This window comes from Miscanthus floridulus, chromosome 16 (genome assembly GCF_019320115.1).
Source record: "Miscanthus floridulus cultivar M001 chromosome 16, ASM1932011v1, whole genome shotgun sequence".
In the NCBI taxonomy this organism is placed as follows: Eukaryota; Viridiplantae; Streptophyta; class Magnoliopsida; order Poales; family Poaceae; genus Miscanthus; species Miscanthus floridulus.
This window is the reverse complement of record NC_089595.1, coordinates 22,250,709-22,263,907: the sequence shown is the minus strand read 5'-3', so window position 1 is coordinate 22,263,907 and position 13,199 is coordinate 22,250,709. Positions and strand designations below refer to the sequence as shown.

The 13,199-nt window shown below is 45.5% G+C and overlaps 1 protein-coding gene across 1 annotated transcript; it reads right to left on the bottom strand.

Annotated features, from left to right (window-relative positions):
- Positions 1 to 6,854: 6,854 nt before the first annotated feature.
- Positions 6,855 to 10,411, bottom strand: LOC136514413 (S-adenosylmethionine synthase 1-like). Its single transcript, XM_066508378.1, has 2 exons — positions 10,194 to 10,411; positions 6,855 to 8,301 (listed from the first exon to the last, which is right to left on the bottom strand). Exons 1-2 carry the CDS (start codon positions 10,394 to 10,396, stop codon positions 7,101 to 7,103), a joined length of 1,404 nt encoding a protein of 467 aa, XP_066364475.1. The 5' UTR covers positions 10,397 to 10,411; the 3' UTR covers positions 6,855 to 7,100.
- Between the last annotated feature and the right edge of the window lie 2,788 nt (positions 10,412 to 13,199).

Genomic DNA, 13,199 nt, shown 5'->3' with positions numbered 1-13,199 from the left:
TGCCACCTTGCCAAACCTGAGAGCCGGTTCACTACCGGATTCAGCTTCTTTGCCGAGTGTCTTAGGCACTCAGCAAAGGCTGATATACACTCGGCAAAGCCTTTGCCGAGTGTTACACTCGACAAAGAGCGCTCGGTAAACAGTTTATCGGCAAAGACCTCTTTGCCGAGTGCACTTTATCGGGCAGAGTGCTAATCTGACACTCGGCAAAGAAAAGTCGCCGTGACGGCGAGCGCCACCGTGACGGAGGTTTTGCCGAGTGTCAAGGTCAAGCACTCGGCAAAGGTCGCCGCTTTGCCGAGGGCCGTTGGCTCAGACACTCGGCAAAGGTGGCCACTGTGCCGAGTGCCACCGGCAAGACACTCGGCAAAGGTAGCCTATTTGCTGAGTGTCCTGTCAAGACACTCGGCAAATAGGAGACCTTTGCCGAGTGCCTGGCCCGTGGCACTCGGCAAAGCTGTGATGTTTGCCGAGTGCAATGGCCTTTGCACTCGGCAAAGCATGTTCGCAGGTAGTCACTTTGCCGAGTGTCATGACCATTGCACTCGGCAAAGTGACTGAAAACAACTTTTTTATTTGTTTTTACACCACATCCAAACAAACAGAAGATATATATAACAAACATCACCAACATCACATATATATCATCAACAACACATATATATCACCAATACCACATATATATCACAAACGTCACATATATATCACAAACATCACATGTTTCACAAATAAGTTCACAAGTAATCCAAGTGCTCCATCATCTACGACCACAATTGCAAAAGAAGTATCATTAACAACCACAAGAATCTTAACCAGATGGCCAATGAGACTGATTTGATGAAGGATTCGCTGAAGCATGAGGATCGTTCGATGCCGCTGATTGATTCTGCACAAAGAAGAAGAGATTGCATGTGTGAGACAAGATAAATATATACCATACATGAATAAAACTTTCATACTCTACTAGGTTTGACCGTAAGCATAAACATACAAACTAAAACATTTATACTCACAAGAGTAGAATAGTGAGGAGGTGGAGGTGGAGTGAATAGCGAAGGTGGCGGAACTACACCCGTAGCGGCGCCAAGACTTTACATGTACTGAAGAATCTTCACCATCCTCCGCTGCTCGGCCTCCCGCTTGGCCTCCACCCTCTCCATCTTCGCCTGCATCTGCTCCCGTATCCTCCTCTCTTGTTCCAGCTGGGCCTACAATATATTCACCCCAATGTTACAATAATACAAAGGAAAGGTATAAAAAACCAATGAACGATGAATAAACCAGGAATAACCTCGAGTGCTTCCACCTGGTGGTGTGAAGTGTCCTACCGAGGTCGTATGGCCAGGCTCGTGCAATCGGATTGAAGAAACCGGGTGGAAAGATCTTCTCCAACTTACAGAGCAACACAGGTGCCATTCTTTCCAAGTCAGCAATCACGGTCCGAGATAACTCCTTGGCACAAAGCTGGCGAAAGAAATAGCTCAACCCTGCCAGCACTAGCCAGACATGCTCAGGGACATAGCCTCGAACCATCGCCGAAAGAAGTCGCTCAATCCATATGTGGTAGTCATGACTCTTCATCCCTAAGACTCGCATAGTAGATAAGTTCACTCCCCTCCTCAGATTAGCTGCATACCCATCAGGGAACATTAACGTCTAGATCCATTCTAGTACTTCCCTCCTTTGGGGCTTGCTCAAGACAAAATCGGCCTTAGGCCTTCTTCATGTCTTGCCGCGACTAGGAGGCTTCATATGTTGGTTTGGTCTATCACATAACGTTGCCAGATCCACTCTAGCCTTAACGTTGTCCTTTGACTTGTCAGGAATGTCCATGATTGTTGCCCAAAGTGCCTCGGCGACATTCTTTTCAATATGCATTACATCAATGTTGTGTGGAAGGAGAAGGTCATCAAAATAGGGGAGTCAAGTCAAGCCCGACTTATGAGTCTACATATGTTGCTCACTATATCTCACAAAACCACCTTCTGGATTGACCACAAGACCATCTATCTATTCACAAACCGCGTCACCCGTCATTATCGGTGGTGCAGGGTCTGTCACTATGACACCTTTCATAAATTTCTTGATGTCTCGTCTGAATGCATGGTCAAGAGGGAGGAATTGTCGATGTTTGTCGAACGATGAATACTTGCCACCCTTCTGCAACCAAATGAACCTCAGACCTTCCTTGCATACTGGGCATGGGAACTTCCCGTGAACACACCAGGCGCAGAATATCTCATACGCCAGGAAGTCATGCAGGGAGTAGTGGTACCAAACATGCATTTTGAAGTTTTTCTTTGTAGTTCGGTCGTATGTCCATACCCCTTTCTCTCAAGCACGAACCAATTCATCAATCACAGGCTCCATGAACACACCCATATTATTCCCCGGGTGTCTAGGAATTATCAACGACAAGAATACGTTCTGTCGTTGAAAGCATATGTCGGGGGGAGATTGAGGGGGATAACGAACATGGACCAACATGTGTATGGGGCAGCCATCATTCCATAAGGATTGAACCAACCTGTTGCCAGCGCAACACGTATATTACGAGCCTCTTTAGCTTTCTCATGATGAATGCCATCAAAGTGGGTCCATGCTTCACCATCGGATGCATGTACCATCCTGTCAGGATTGTATCGTTTGGCATTTTTGTGCCATATCATCTGTTTCGTAGATTCCTCGGTCATGTATAGCCATTGGATCCTCGGTATGAATGGAAGGTGCCGTAGGATTGTCACGGGAATGTGAAGCTTCCTCTTCTGGCCATCACCAGAATCTACCTCCAGGAACCTTGAGGATTTACACTTTGGATAGTACTTTGCTTCTATGTATTCTTTCCTAAATAGGACGCACCCCTTCGGGCAAGCATGTATCTGTTCATACAGCATCTTAAGTGCACGAAGGAGTTTCTGTGACTCGTGCATGCTCTTTATCAGAAGGTGACCCTCCAGAAGTAGGCTGCCAATAACTGTCAACATACCATCGAAGCCGTCTCGACTCAGGCTATACTGGGACTTTAATGCCATTATGCGTCCAATGGCATCCAGTTGAGAAACCTTTGTCTGGCCATGAAGAGGTTTTTGTGTCGCGGCAAACATGTCATAGAACGCCTTTGCGGTTGCCTCTAGCTCCTCCTCCGTACGTCCTTCAGCGAACTGTGCCTCGTGATAGTCATTTAACATGTCTGCTACCCCGGCATCAGCATCATAATCCTCGACGTGTGGTCTCACCACCTCCTCTCTCATACGATCGGCTTCACCATGGTAGACCCACCGGGTATAGTCTACCGTAAATCCAATCTTCCAAAGATGTTTCCCCATGACCTTCTTCGTTTGTCTTTTCCTGTTTGCACATTTGTTATAGGGACAATAAATTTTACTCGCTCCTTTAGCAGCCACGCCAAATACCCGTTCCAAGAAAGCATCGGTCTTGTCGATCCATTCATTGGTGACCTGACCCTGACTTGCGCGGCCCATGTACATCCATTCACGGTCCTCCATCCTCTAACATATATAGCGGTGAGTAATATAAACATCAATTGTATCTACACGACGTCCCTACTATCTAATAGGTGAGGATAGGTCCTAATCCCATGAGAGGATCCGTAGATGAGGTTAGTTTCCATGCTCTACTCCTATCCGAGATAGAATTTCGGCAGCACCTCCTCGTTGTTCTCCAAATACATATCCTGCTAGGGAGAGTGTGTATCCAGAGAACAACAGGGAGATGATGCCGAAACTCTGTCTTGGATTGGAGCAGACCATGGAAACTAACCCCACCTACGCATCCGTGGGCTGTCCAAAAAACGTGGACAATTCGAAACAGATACGGTTTTAGATATGGAAATATCTGCATATTTCCAACCGTATATCTTTCGAACGGGAGACGCCTAACTAGGTTACGTGATCTACGACCATGATACGGAAAGAGGGGTTATACCTAGGGTGTTGGTGGAGTCAGGCTAGCGGGGCCGTGGTAAGTCGGTGCAGTGGCGAGGCGACACGGTGCAGGCAGACCCGAGCGGCGAGGAAGGCGATTGGGGTTGCCGAGGTACTCCGGCTCCGCTCCAACAGGCTCTTCTCTGCAAAAAAGAAATATAAAACTGTCAATACAAAATTTCTACAGCACCTCCCCTGCACGGTGAGGTTTTCAAAACCTGCAAGAAAACCAACAGCATGATGACCGACTTGCACATATATATGAATGGCACAATGGCCGACATGCACAAGATTATATCCAACCACATATATATAATAATGTCACAACCACTCCTACGACTCCTACGACTACCACCACTGCTACTCTACCACAACTACTACCACAACTACTAGTAATACTATGACGATGACGACGGTAGGGCATACCTAGTGGGCGTCGTAGGGCAGTGGTGGTGAAGGGGCTAGGGCGCCGGTGGACAAGGCGACGGCTGGGGAAGCGCTGGGGACATGGCAACAGCGGCCGGGGCACCTCCTCCTCCTTCCTCCTTCCTCCTTCCTCCTCCTCCTTCTCTTCCTCCTTCCTCCTCTCCTTCTCTCCTCCTCCTCCTCTCTTTCTCCTCCTCCTCCGGCGGCGCGGCGCGGGCGGCGGCGGCGGCGCTGGCGCGGTCAGCGTGCGTGTGTGGGCCAGCTAGGCCGCCGGGGTTAAATCCCCCCTTTATTTTTAAATTTTTTTTAATTCTCTGTCGAGTGCACCTGGCCTGGCACTCGGCAAAGAGTTTTTTTTAAAAAAATCTATGCCGAGTGCCCACGATCTGGCACTCGGCAAAGTATTTTTTAATTTTTTAAATTCTTTGTCGAGTGCCATCCGGCCTGGCACTCGGCAAAGAGGGGTATTTTTATTATTTTTTAATTCTTTGCCGAGTGCTAGCCGTCCTGGCACTCGGCAAAGAGGCTCATTTGCCGAGCGCCAAACGCAGACACTCGGCAAATCATTTTTTTCTTCCTGTCCCCAAACTTTTTCTGTAGTCCTCATACAATACCTGGTACTCCATGTTCCAATGTGGCACATTTCTCGGACTTTTTCTATATTTCTTTAATTTATTTCATTTAATTGAATTTTCTTGGATAATTCAAATTATAGTTGCTAGTCATTCGAATAATGAAAAAAATGAATGGAAAAATGATATTCATGTTATTTAGTATAATGTGAGGCCGTATCTAGAAATAGATAATAATTTCGAATATCTTTTTCATGAAACATGACCATGAACTTGCAGTCGAGTTGTTTTTAAATTCTATAAAAAGCAAACGAAGACCGAAAATCTTGAAACTTGTCGAGATGTCATGATATCATATGTGGAGGTTGTGATAAAAATTGAGGAGGTTTCGTACAAGTTTGTCACGTACGATGCTTATCACCTCGTCAGCCTCTTCACGAAATCATGAAACTTCGGAGATTCTTCGGTTTGCAAGCATCGTACGTGACAACTTACGCGAAACCTTCTCAATTTTTTATCACAACCTCCACATATGATATCATGACATCTTAACAAGTTTTATGATTTTCGGACTTCGTTTGCTTTTTATAGAATTTAAAAACAACTCGACCATAAGTTCGTGGTCATGTTTCGTGAACAAGATGTTCGAAATTGGTGGTCTCTTCCTGGATACGGCCTCACATTATACTAAATAACATGAATATCATTTTCATTTATTTTTTCATTATTCGAATGACTAGCAGTTATAATTTGAATTATCCAAGAAAATTCAATTAAATGAAATAAATTAAAGAAATATAGAAAAAGTCCGAGAAATGTGCCACATTGGAACATGGAATACCAGGTATTGTATGAGGACTGCAGAAAAAGTTTGGAGGTCAAAAGTGAAAAAAATGGTTTGCCGAGTGTAAAAAAATGACACTCGGCAAATCACCGCTTTGCCGGCTTTGCCGAGTGTTAGGAGAAGACACTCGGCAAAGGGTTAACGGCGGCGGCCCTTTATCGAGTGTTCTGGTTTGCGGAGTGCCCGACACTCGGCAAACCTGGTCTTTGTCGAGTGTTATTGTTTGCCGAGTGCCAAGCACTCGGCAAACCACCTCTTCACCGAGTGCCAGTTGTTTGCCGAGTGCTTTTTCTCTGGCACTTGACAAATAGCCTCTTTGTTGAGCGTCCGATAAAAAACACTCAACGAAGAAGCCGTCTCCGGTAGTGGTTGCACTGCATTGCATTGCATCTTCGGCAATTTGGTTTGGGTCATCTCATCTCCAACATGATGGAACGGAAATCCTCTTGCCCTCTCATCTCCAAGCTGTGTGATCCCAATCATCGCAGATTCCTAGAGATTTCAGCCGCACAGATTTAGGCCAAAAACACACCCCAAAAGCTGACTCGACATGATCGTCAGAATTCAGATACAGTACATCAGCAGAGGTTGAGAGGGTGACAGACCAAACATCACTTTGCTGATGGGCGATGGTCTACCAGAAGAGAAGATTCAGAGTTTCAGTTCAGTTGTCACTGACATGTACAGCTGACCTGCGAATGGGATGCACTCCGGGTTGCTGGGAAAATTGACAGCTCACCTCATCAGACCTAGGAGATGTATATTCTGATCGATTAATAGAACTAAACCCCTTCTGGTTCTGGTTGCTCACCAACTACCACCTAATGTCAACAACAGGTGGGCAGCATCACTCTACAGGTCACCAGACACAAGAAAGCGATGTTCAGTTACCAGGTAGGTTGCCGCTTCCACAAACACATATACACTCGGCCACTGCAGCTTCACCAAACATTAGCCATTGCAGCTTCACCAGTCACATACACGAGGTCCCATTACAGACCAATGCCCAAGGCAATATAATCACACCTCACAGCATTGCAATATATAACCAAAATGCACGAGGTCCCATTACTTCTCAAAGTAGCTGTAGCCTGTAGCTTCTTTCATTGTTTTAAGCATTACATAAGCAGCGAAACCAGAAATAATCCTCTAGGTAATTAAGCAGACACAGTAAGACCCTCACAAGTACCACTTATTAGGACAGTACAAATACAAATGATAAGCAAGGGGCAGATCAAGAATCACAACATATAGAAGCCATAATAAAACATGATAAGCGCAGCAGACCAAAAGCTTCTTCTGAAAAAGGGCGCCTTAGGCAGAAGGCTTCTCCGCCTTGAGGGGCTTCACCACCTCCCAGGTGAAGTCAGGGTCGTCCCTTCCAAAGTGTCCGTAGGCCGCTGTCTTGAGGTAGCGCCCGTTGCCGCCTTTCTTGAGGTCAAGGTTGATGATGATCATGCCAGGCCTGAAGTCAAAGTTCTCCTTCACAATCTTGAGGATCTCCTTGTCGGGAATCGTGCCGGTGCCGTACGTGTCAACAAACACGGAGAGAGGCTCAGGCACACCGATGGCGTAGGAGACCTGGACGATGGCACGGCGAGCAAGGCCGTCGGCGACAATGCTCTTGGCAGCCTGCCTTGCGATGTAGGCTCCACTGCGGTCGACCTTGGTTGGGTCCTTGCCGGAGAAAGCGCCACCACCATGGGCTCCCCAGCCACCATAGGTGTCAATGATGATCTTCCGGCCAGTGAGACCAGCATCACCGTGAGGTCCACCAATGACAAAGCGACCAGATGGGTTAAGGTGGAAGATGGTCTTCTCGTCAAGGTACTGCTCAGGGATGACAGGCTTGATGACATGCTCCTTCAGGTCAGCAGCAATCTCATCATTGGTGACTGTCTCGTCGTGCTGGGTAGAGATGAGGACAGTGTGGACGCGAATGGGGACCATGGCGCCACCCTCATTGCGGTACTCAACTGTCACCTGGGTCTTCCCATCGGGCCTGAGCCAGGGGCAGGTTCCATTCTTGCGGACCTCGGTGAGGCGAGCACCAAGCTTGGTGGCAAGGACATGGCTGAGGGGCATCAGCTCAGGGGTCTCATCAGTTGCATACCCAAACATGTGTCCCTGGTCACCAGCTCCAATCTCCTCGGGGCGCTTGGTGAAGTGGCCATGCACACCCTGAGCAATATCAGGAGACTGCTGCTCAATGTTCACGAGCACCTTGCAGTGGTCAGCGTCAAGCCCGACATCGGCTGACACGAAACCAATGTTGCGGCAGGTCTCCCTGACAATCTTCTCGTAGTCGACATTGGCCTTGGTGGTGATCTCACCAAAGACCATGACCATGTTGGTCTTGGTGCAGGTCTCGCAAGCAACCTTGCTGTCAGGGTCCTCAGCAAGGCAAGCGTCAAGAACGGCATCTGAGACCTGGTCGCAGAGCTTGTCAGGGTGTCCCTCGTTCACAGACTCCGAGGTGAAGAGGAAGGTGTCAACTGCGGCCATCTTCTCTGATCTGCAGCAGACAATACAAATGATTAGTTACAGAAAATATGTAAAAAAAATGGCTAAGGCAAAGTGAGAATTCTCATAACCAAACAAATTGCATGACCAACAAGGTTGATGTACTCCTATATAAGGGCAATAACTAAGCGATTTATGGAAATGTTTAGATAGCAACAATTAAGCGATTTATTGTTCACCAATCTGGATTCGCAGGGCACAAGCAAACACTGTACTCCTTTTGGCAAAAATGCTTTGTCAGAAATTTTTTCTTTTGCCTCATGCAACAAAAGACAGCAATAAAAAGTGCTAGGCTACTAATCAAGCACAAAAAGGGCATATTTGTTGGCACATAAGACCACAATTTCAGGTTGAGAGATTCTTCACGCAGAGTCAACTAAGTCCCACTGACAAAAGTTTGGCGTTTCTGATCCACTCGTACGAGAATATGCTCCGCATTTGTGCTTTAGTGGATAAGGCAAGAGGAATCTACCAAGCCTCGTCCCGAATCAGCACAAGAATAACAAGTTGTGTAACAAGATTCTAGGAAGAAAACAACCACCCAAATTATATTCTTCCAATACATGTTGCAGGATGGAAAAGTAGTTTCTACTCCCTGTGTTCTAAATTACAAGTCGTTTTGGCTTATCTAGGTACATAGCTTTTGCTATGAATCTAGACATAGCAAATATCTAGGTTCATAGCAAAAGCAATGTATTAGAAAAGCCAAAACAACTTATAAATTGGAACAGAGTATAAAGCAACACCATGAGCATAGTAAAAGCATAAGCTGGCAGCTAGCTTGTAAAAAGAAACTCCCACAAATCCTCTGTTCAGGTAGCAATTTTTTTTTGACAAATCCTACACACAGCTGGCCTATTAATAAGTTTTTAGAACATGTGGTTTATTGGAAGAGGATCATTTTTCGCTAACAATTGCTGGCAAAAGATACTGAGGACCCCTACAATTTTAGCAGCAACCTTCACACAGGTACAACAAAGCACTCGAAAAAACACTACAGAACATGGTAAAAGCAAGAACCAGTAGCTGTAAGTTTCTAGACAGCTTGCAGAAATAATAATTTTTTTGAAATCCCCTGAACCCCGTGCAGCTTGCCTAGCAAAAAGTGTGAAGCATAGCATGTGGTTTCTTTATAGACTAATAAGACAAAAGTAATCCACGATTCTTCTCCCCAACTATTTTATAAGAATACAGATGCAATCAGCATCCGTATCATTTCAGTAGCAACCTCCTTTACAATCTACGGTAAACATAGCCGCCCTATGCAGTTCCTGCACACATGTTTCGCCGGCAGAAAATTCGGATTAGCACACGTATGTACATGTTGACCCGAAAGCTCAGATTTTTCCTAACAACACGGACGGTTTTCCAACGAGATCGTCTCGTCCAACCACGTGCGGAGCCTTGCCCTTCTTTCATTTCCCGCCTCGTGGAACGCGACAAGACGAGAACCATCACTACCACTCCGAACAGGTGCGTGTGAAAGAAGGGAGAAAAAAAAATCCCTCCTTGACTATCGGATTATAATCAATTTAAGAGCAAAACAAAACATTTCGCGGCACGAACGAACGCAACCAGGAAACCTATCATGGCAAGCCCCAACCTGGGCTTTGGCCTTCTTCGACGGCGGCAAGGAATGCGCGAGACGCGTGCCGGAGCCTACCACCGTCTGACCGAGGGAGGAGCAGCTGCCCGCGAGACCAACCATTGCGGGCAGCGAATCAAGAGCCCGCTGCAACTAGAAACGCGTCTTGCTACAGACAACAAAACAAACAAAACCCTACGGCGAAGCAGGCACCGGAACGCAGAGCGCCGGCGGCGGCGAGGGGACAGGCGCCTCGAGGACCGAAGGAGAGGAGAAGGGACGAGGAGATGGATGCTCACCTGCTGCGGCGGCGGCGCGGGGTGGTCGGGCGGATCCGAGTCCGACGAGATCCGGTGGAGGCGGCGGGGCGGGTGGAGTGGGATGGGATGGTAGCAAGTTCCGGTTGAGGGGAGGGGGTCTCGTCTCGTCTCGTCTCGTCTCGTCTCGTCTCAGATCCGACCCGGCCGCAGCGCACGCCGTGCCGGGCCGCGCGCCGGCCCATTTATAGCCCCCGTCGGCACCGGGCACGGCCGCAGCGGAGGCCCGCCGCCGTCGGATCGGATTTGGTCGGATCCGGCGGCCGAGGGGAGTGACGCCGCTGTATAACGGGTGGGTTGGGTTGGGTGGGGGACAGCGACCCGTACCCACCAAACACCGCGGGCCTTCCTGCTGAGACTGCCGCTGACTCGTGGACCCCGAGTCCGGGGGAGGCCGCGTGGTTCGGCCCGCCCCGCTCACCAACCGCCGTGGGCCCCACCCCCGCTCGCTGTGACGGGTGGTGCGGTGCGCTTCACGCACGCACGCACGCACGCCAGTTGGCATGGCCGCACCACACCAGGCACCAGCAAGGCAGCACTATAGGTTAATGACGCTTGACCGAATTAAGTTCGGTCAATCTCACATAATCATCCAGGGTGGCCCGCAGAATGGCATATGGCAAGAGCAGCTCAGCCCATATGCAATCACTATCAGGAAATTGATGTTTGGACCCACCCAGCTAAAAAGATTATACTAAATTAAAACAGGATCAACTAATTAATAGATGAGTTAACTGTTAGCTGGACTCTTATTAGCTAATAACTACTCCCTCCATTTCAAATTACGAGACGTTCTTACTTTTCTAGATACATTGTTTTTACCATGTATTTAGACATACACTATGTCTAAGTGCATAACAAAAGATATGAATCTAGAAAAACCAAAACATCTTATAATTTCAAATTGATGGATTATATCACTAGCTACACCAACCTAGCTAATAATTTGCCAAAATCATTTTTTCTTCTACATGCATAAGAGTTAAAGATGAAAGGAGTTATATAGACAAAATCACAATGCATTCAAATGCATTTAGCTGCTGGATTCAAACAATACGACTAGTATTAGTTATTAACTATTACCCACCAAACTATTTACTTGGATATCCAGACATGACCTTAGTCTATACTATCTTGGCTTGTTTTGTATGCTCCTCTATCAAATCAATGGTTTCATTCAGGGTTCCAAATTTCAGGATTTTTAGCCCCAAATTTTGGTTAGAGGAAATTAAATAAATTGATTTTATGGTTCTCAAATTTCGAAAAAAGGTCTTATGATTGATCCTTCCACCTTAAGAAGGTGGAAGGAGAAGCTTTCTACTATGATATATGCTAATTTATGTCTTTTAGTTGACACAGATTCTATCCAACCTCTAAATACTAGTATTTCTAAACAATTTTTTTTCGCTCACCTCCAAAAACACCAAAATTCATTAAGTCTTCGCTGCTAATCGACCAATATCATTAAATTCTAGAATAAATTCAGATAAATGAGAATGCATGTGTTAAGTCGAGAAATTGACCTAGGTAGTTAAAACATCTTCAACCACAAAGAATCTGACCGAGATATGCTAAATTCTTCTAAATGTTAAGAGTCATATAACATATATTCTTGTTTTTTTTTGCCAAACATTCTAATATGGTAATGACGATAACAACAATAACAATACCAATAACAATCACATCGACTGATCGTCCCCGTTTGATCTGCAAAAGATAGGGCAGGAAACGATTAGGCACGCCATCGAGAAACCATAGTCCTATCCATGTCGCACGGCTGGCCGTATTGTTGGACTCCTCATCTCACTCTATATCAGCTAGCTAGGTCCCCTGTCTCATCGTCATCTATATGGACACTCTATAGGCCCATACACTTGATCAGTGCGACCATGCACGGAGGAGCCGAGGACGAGGACGACGACGGCACAGACAGACGTCAAATCCATTTCCATGCACGGCCGTATCCATATTATCTATCCTCTTGATTTTCTAGCCTAGTACTCGGTCTTCACTCTGTCCCTGAAAATAGATTTCTAGATTTGTCTCAAGTCAAATTTTTTAAATTTTAACCAAATTTTCAGAAAAAACCCGTTAAGACTTATGACATCAAATTAGTATCATTAGATATACCATAGAACATATTATGTCATAGGTGTTATTACCCTTTGCTATAAAGTTAGTCAAACTTAAGATAATTTGACCTGTACGGATTTCAGGAATTGATTTATTTAGGAACGGAGGGAGTATATAATAGTTCACCAAGACAACGCACACGAAGCAAGGAAATAATTGTCTCTTTCATTTGTCCTAAATCAATCTATCTTAAGTTTGATCAAATTTATAGAAAAGAACAATAATATTTTTTACATCACATAAGCTCCATTAGAAACATTATGGAATGTATTTTTACAACTTACCTTTTCGGTGCGGTAGAAGTTAATATGTTTTCCTATAATGTTTGTCAAACATGAGGTTAGTTGACTTAGGATATATATGAAAATACACTATAGTTTGTGACTGGAGATAATATTTCTAGAAAGCAAAATATATCAAATGATTTTGTATCTCCCACTATTAGGGGAATCGGCATGCATGTTTTTAAAGGAATTCCCCTCCCGTCATTTGGGGATGCGGAAGAAGTATTTTGTTTCTCTAGATTCTTTAATTTATTAAGTAATTAAAAAATCGAAAGGAATCGCTTCTGTATCTCCCGTGATTAGGGGAATCGGCATGCATGTTTTTAATATCTCCCGTGATTAGGGAAATCCGCATGCATGTTTTGAAAGGAATTTCCCCTCCAGTCATTAGGGGATGCGGAAGAAGTATTTTTGTTTTCTAGATTTTTTAATTTATTAAGTAAGTAATAAACAAAATTAAAAAATTAACAGCTTAGATTTATTTGAGATATTACCTTTTACTACCTCTGTTCTAAATTATAAATCGTTTTGTCTTTTTTGTACATATAGTTTGCTATATATCTGGACATAT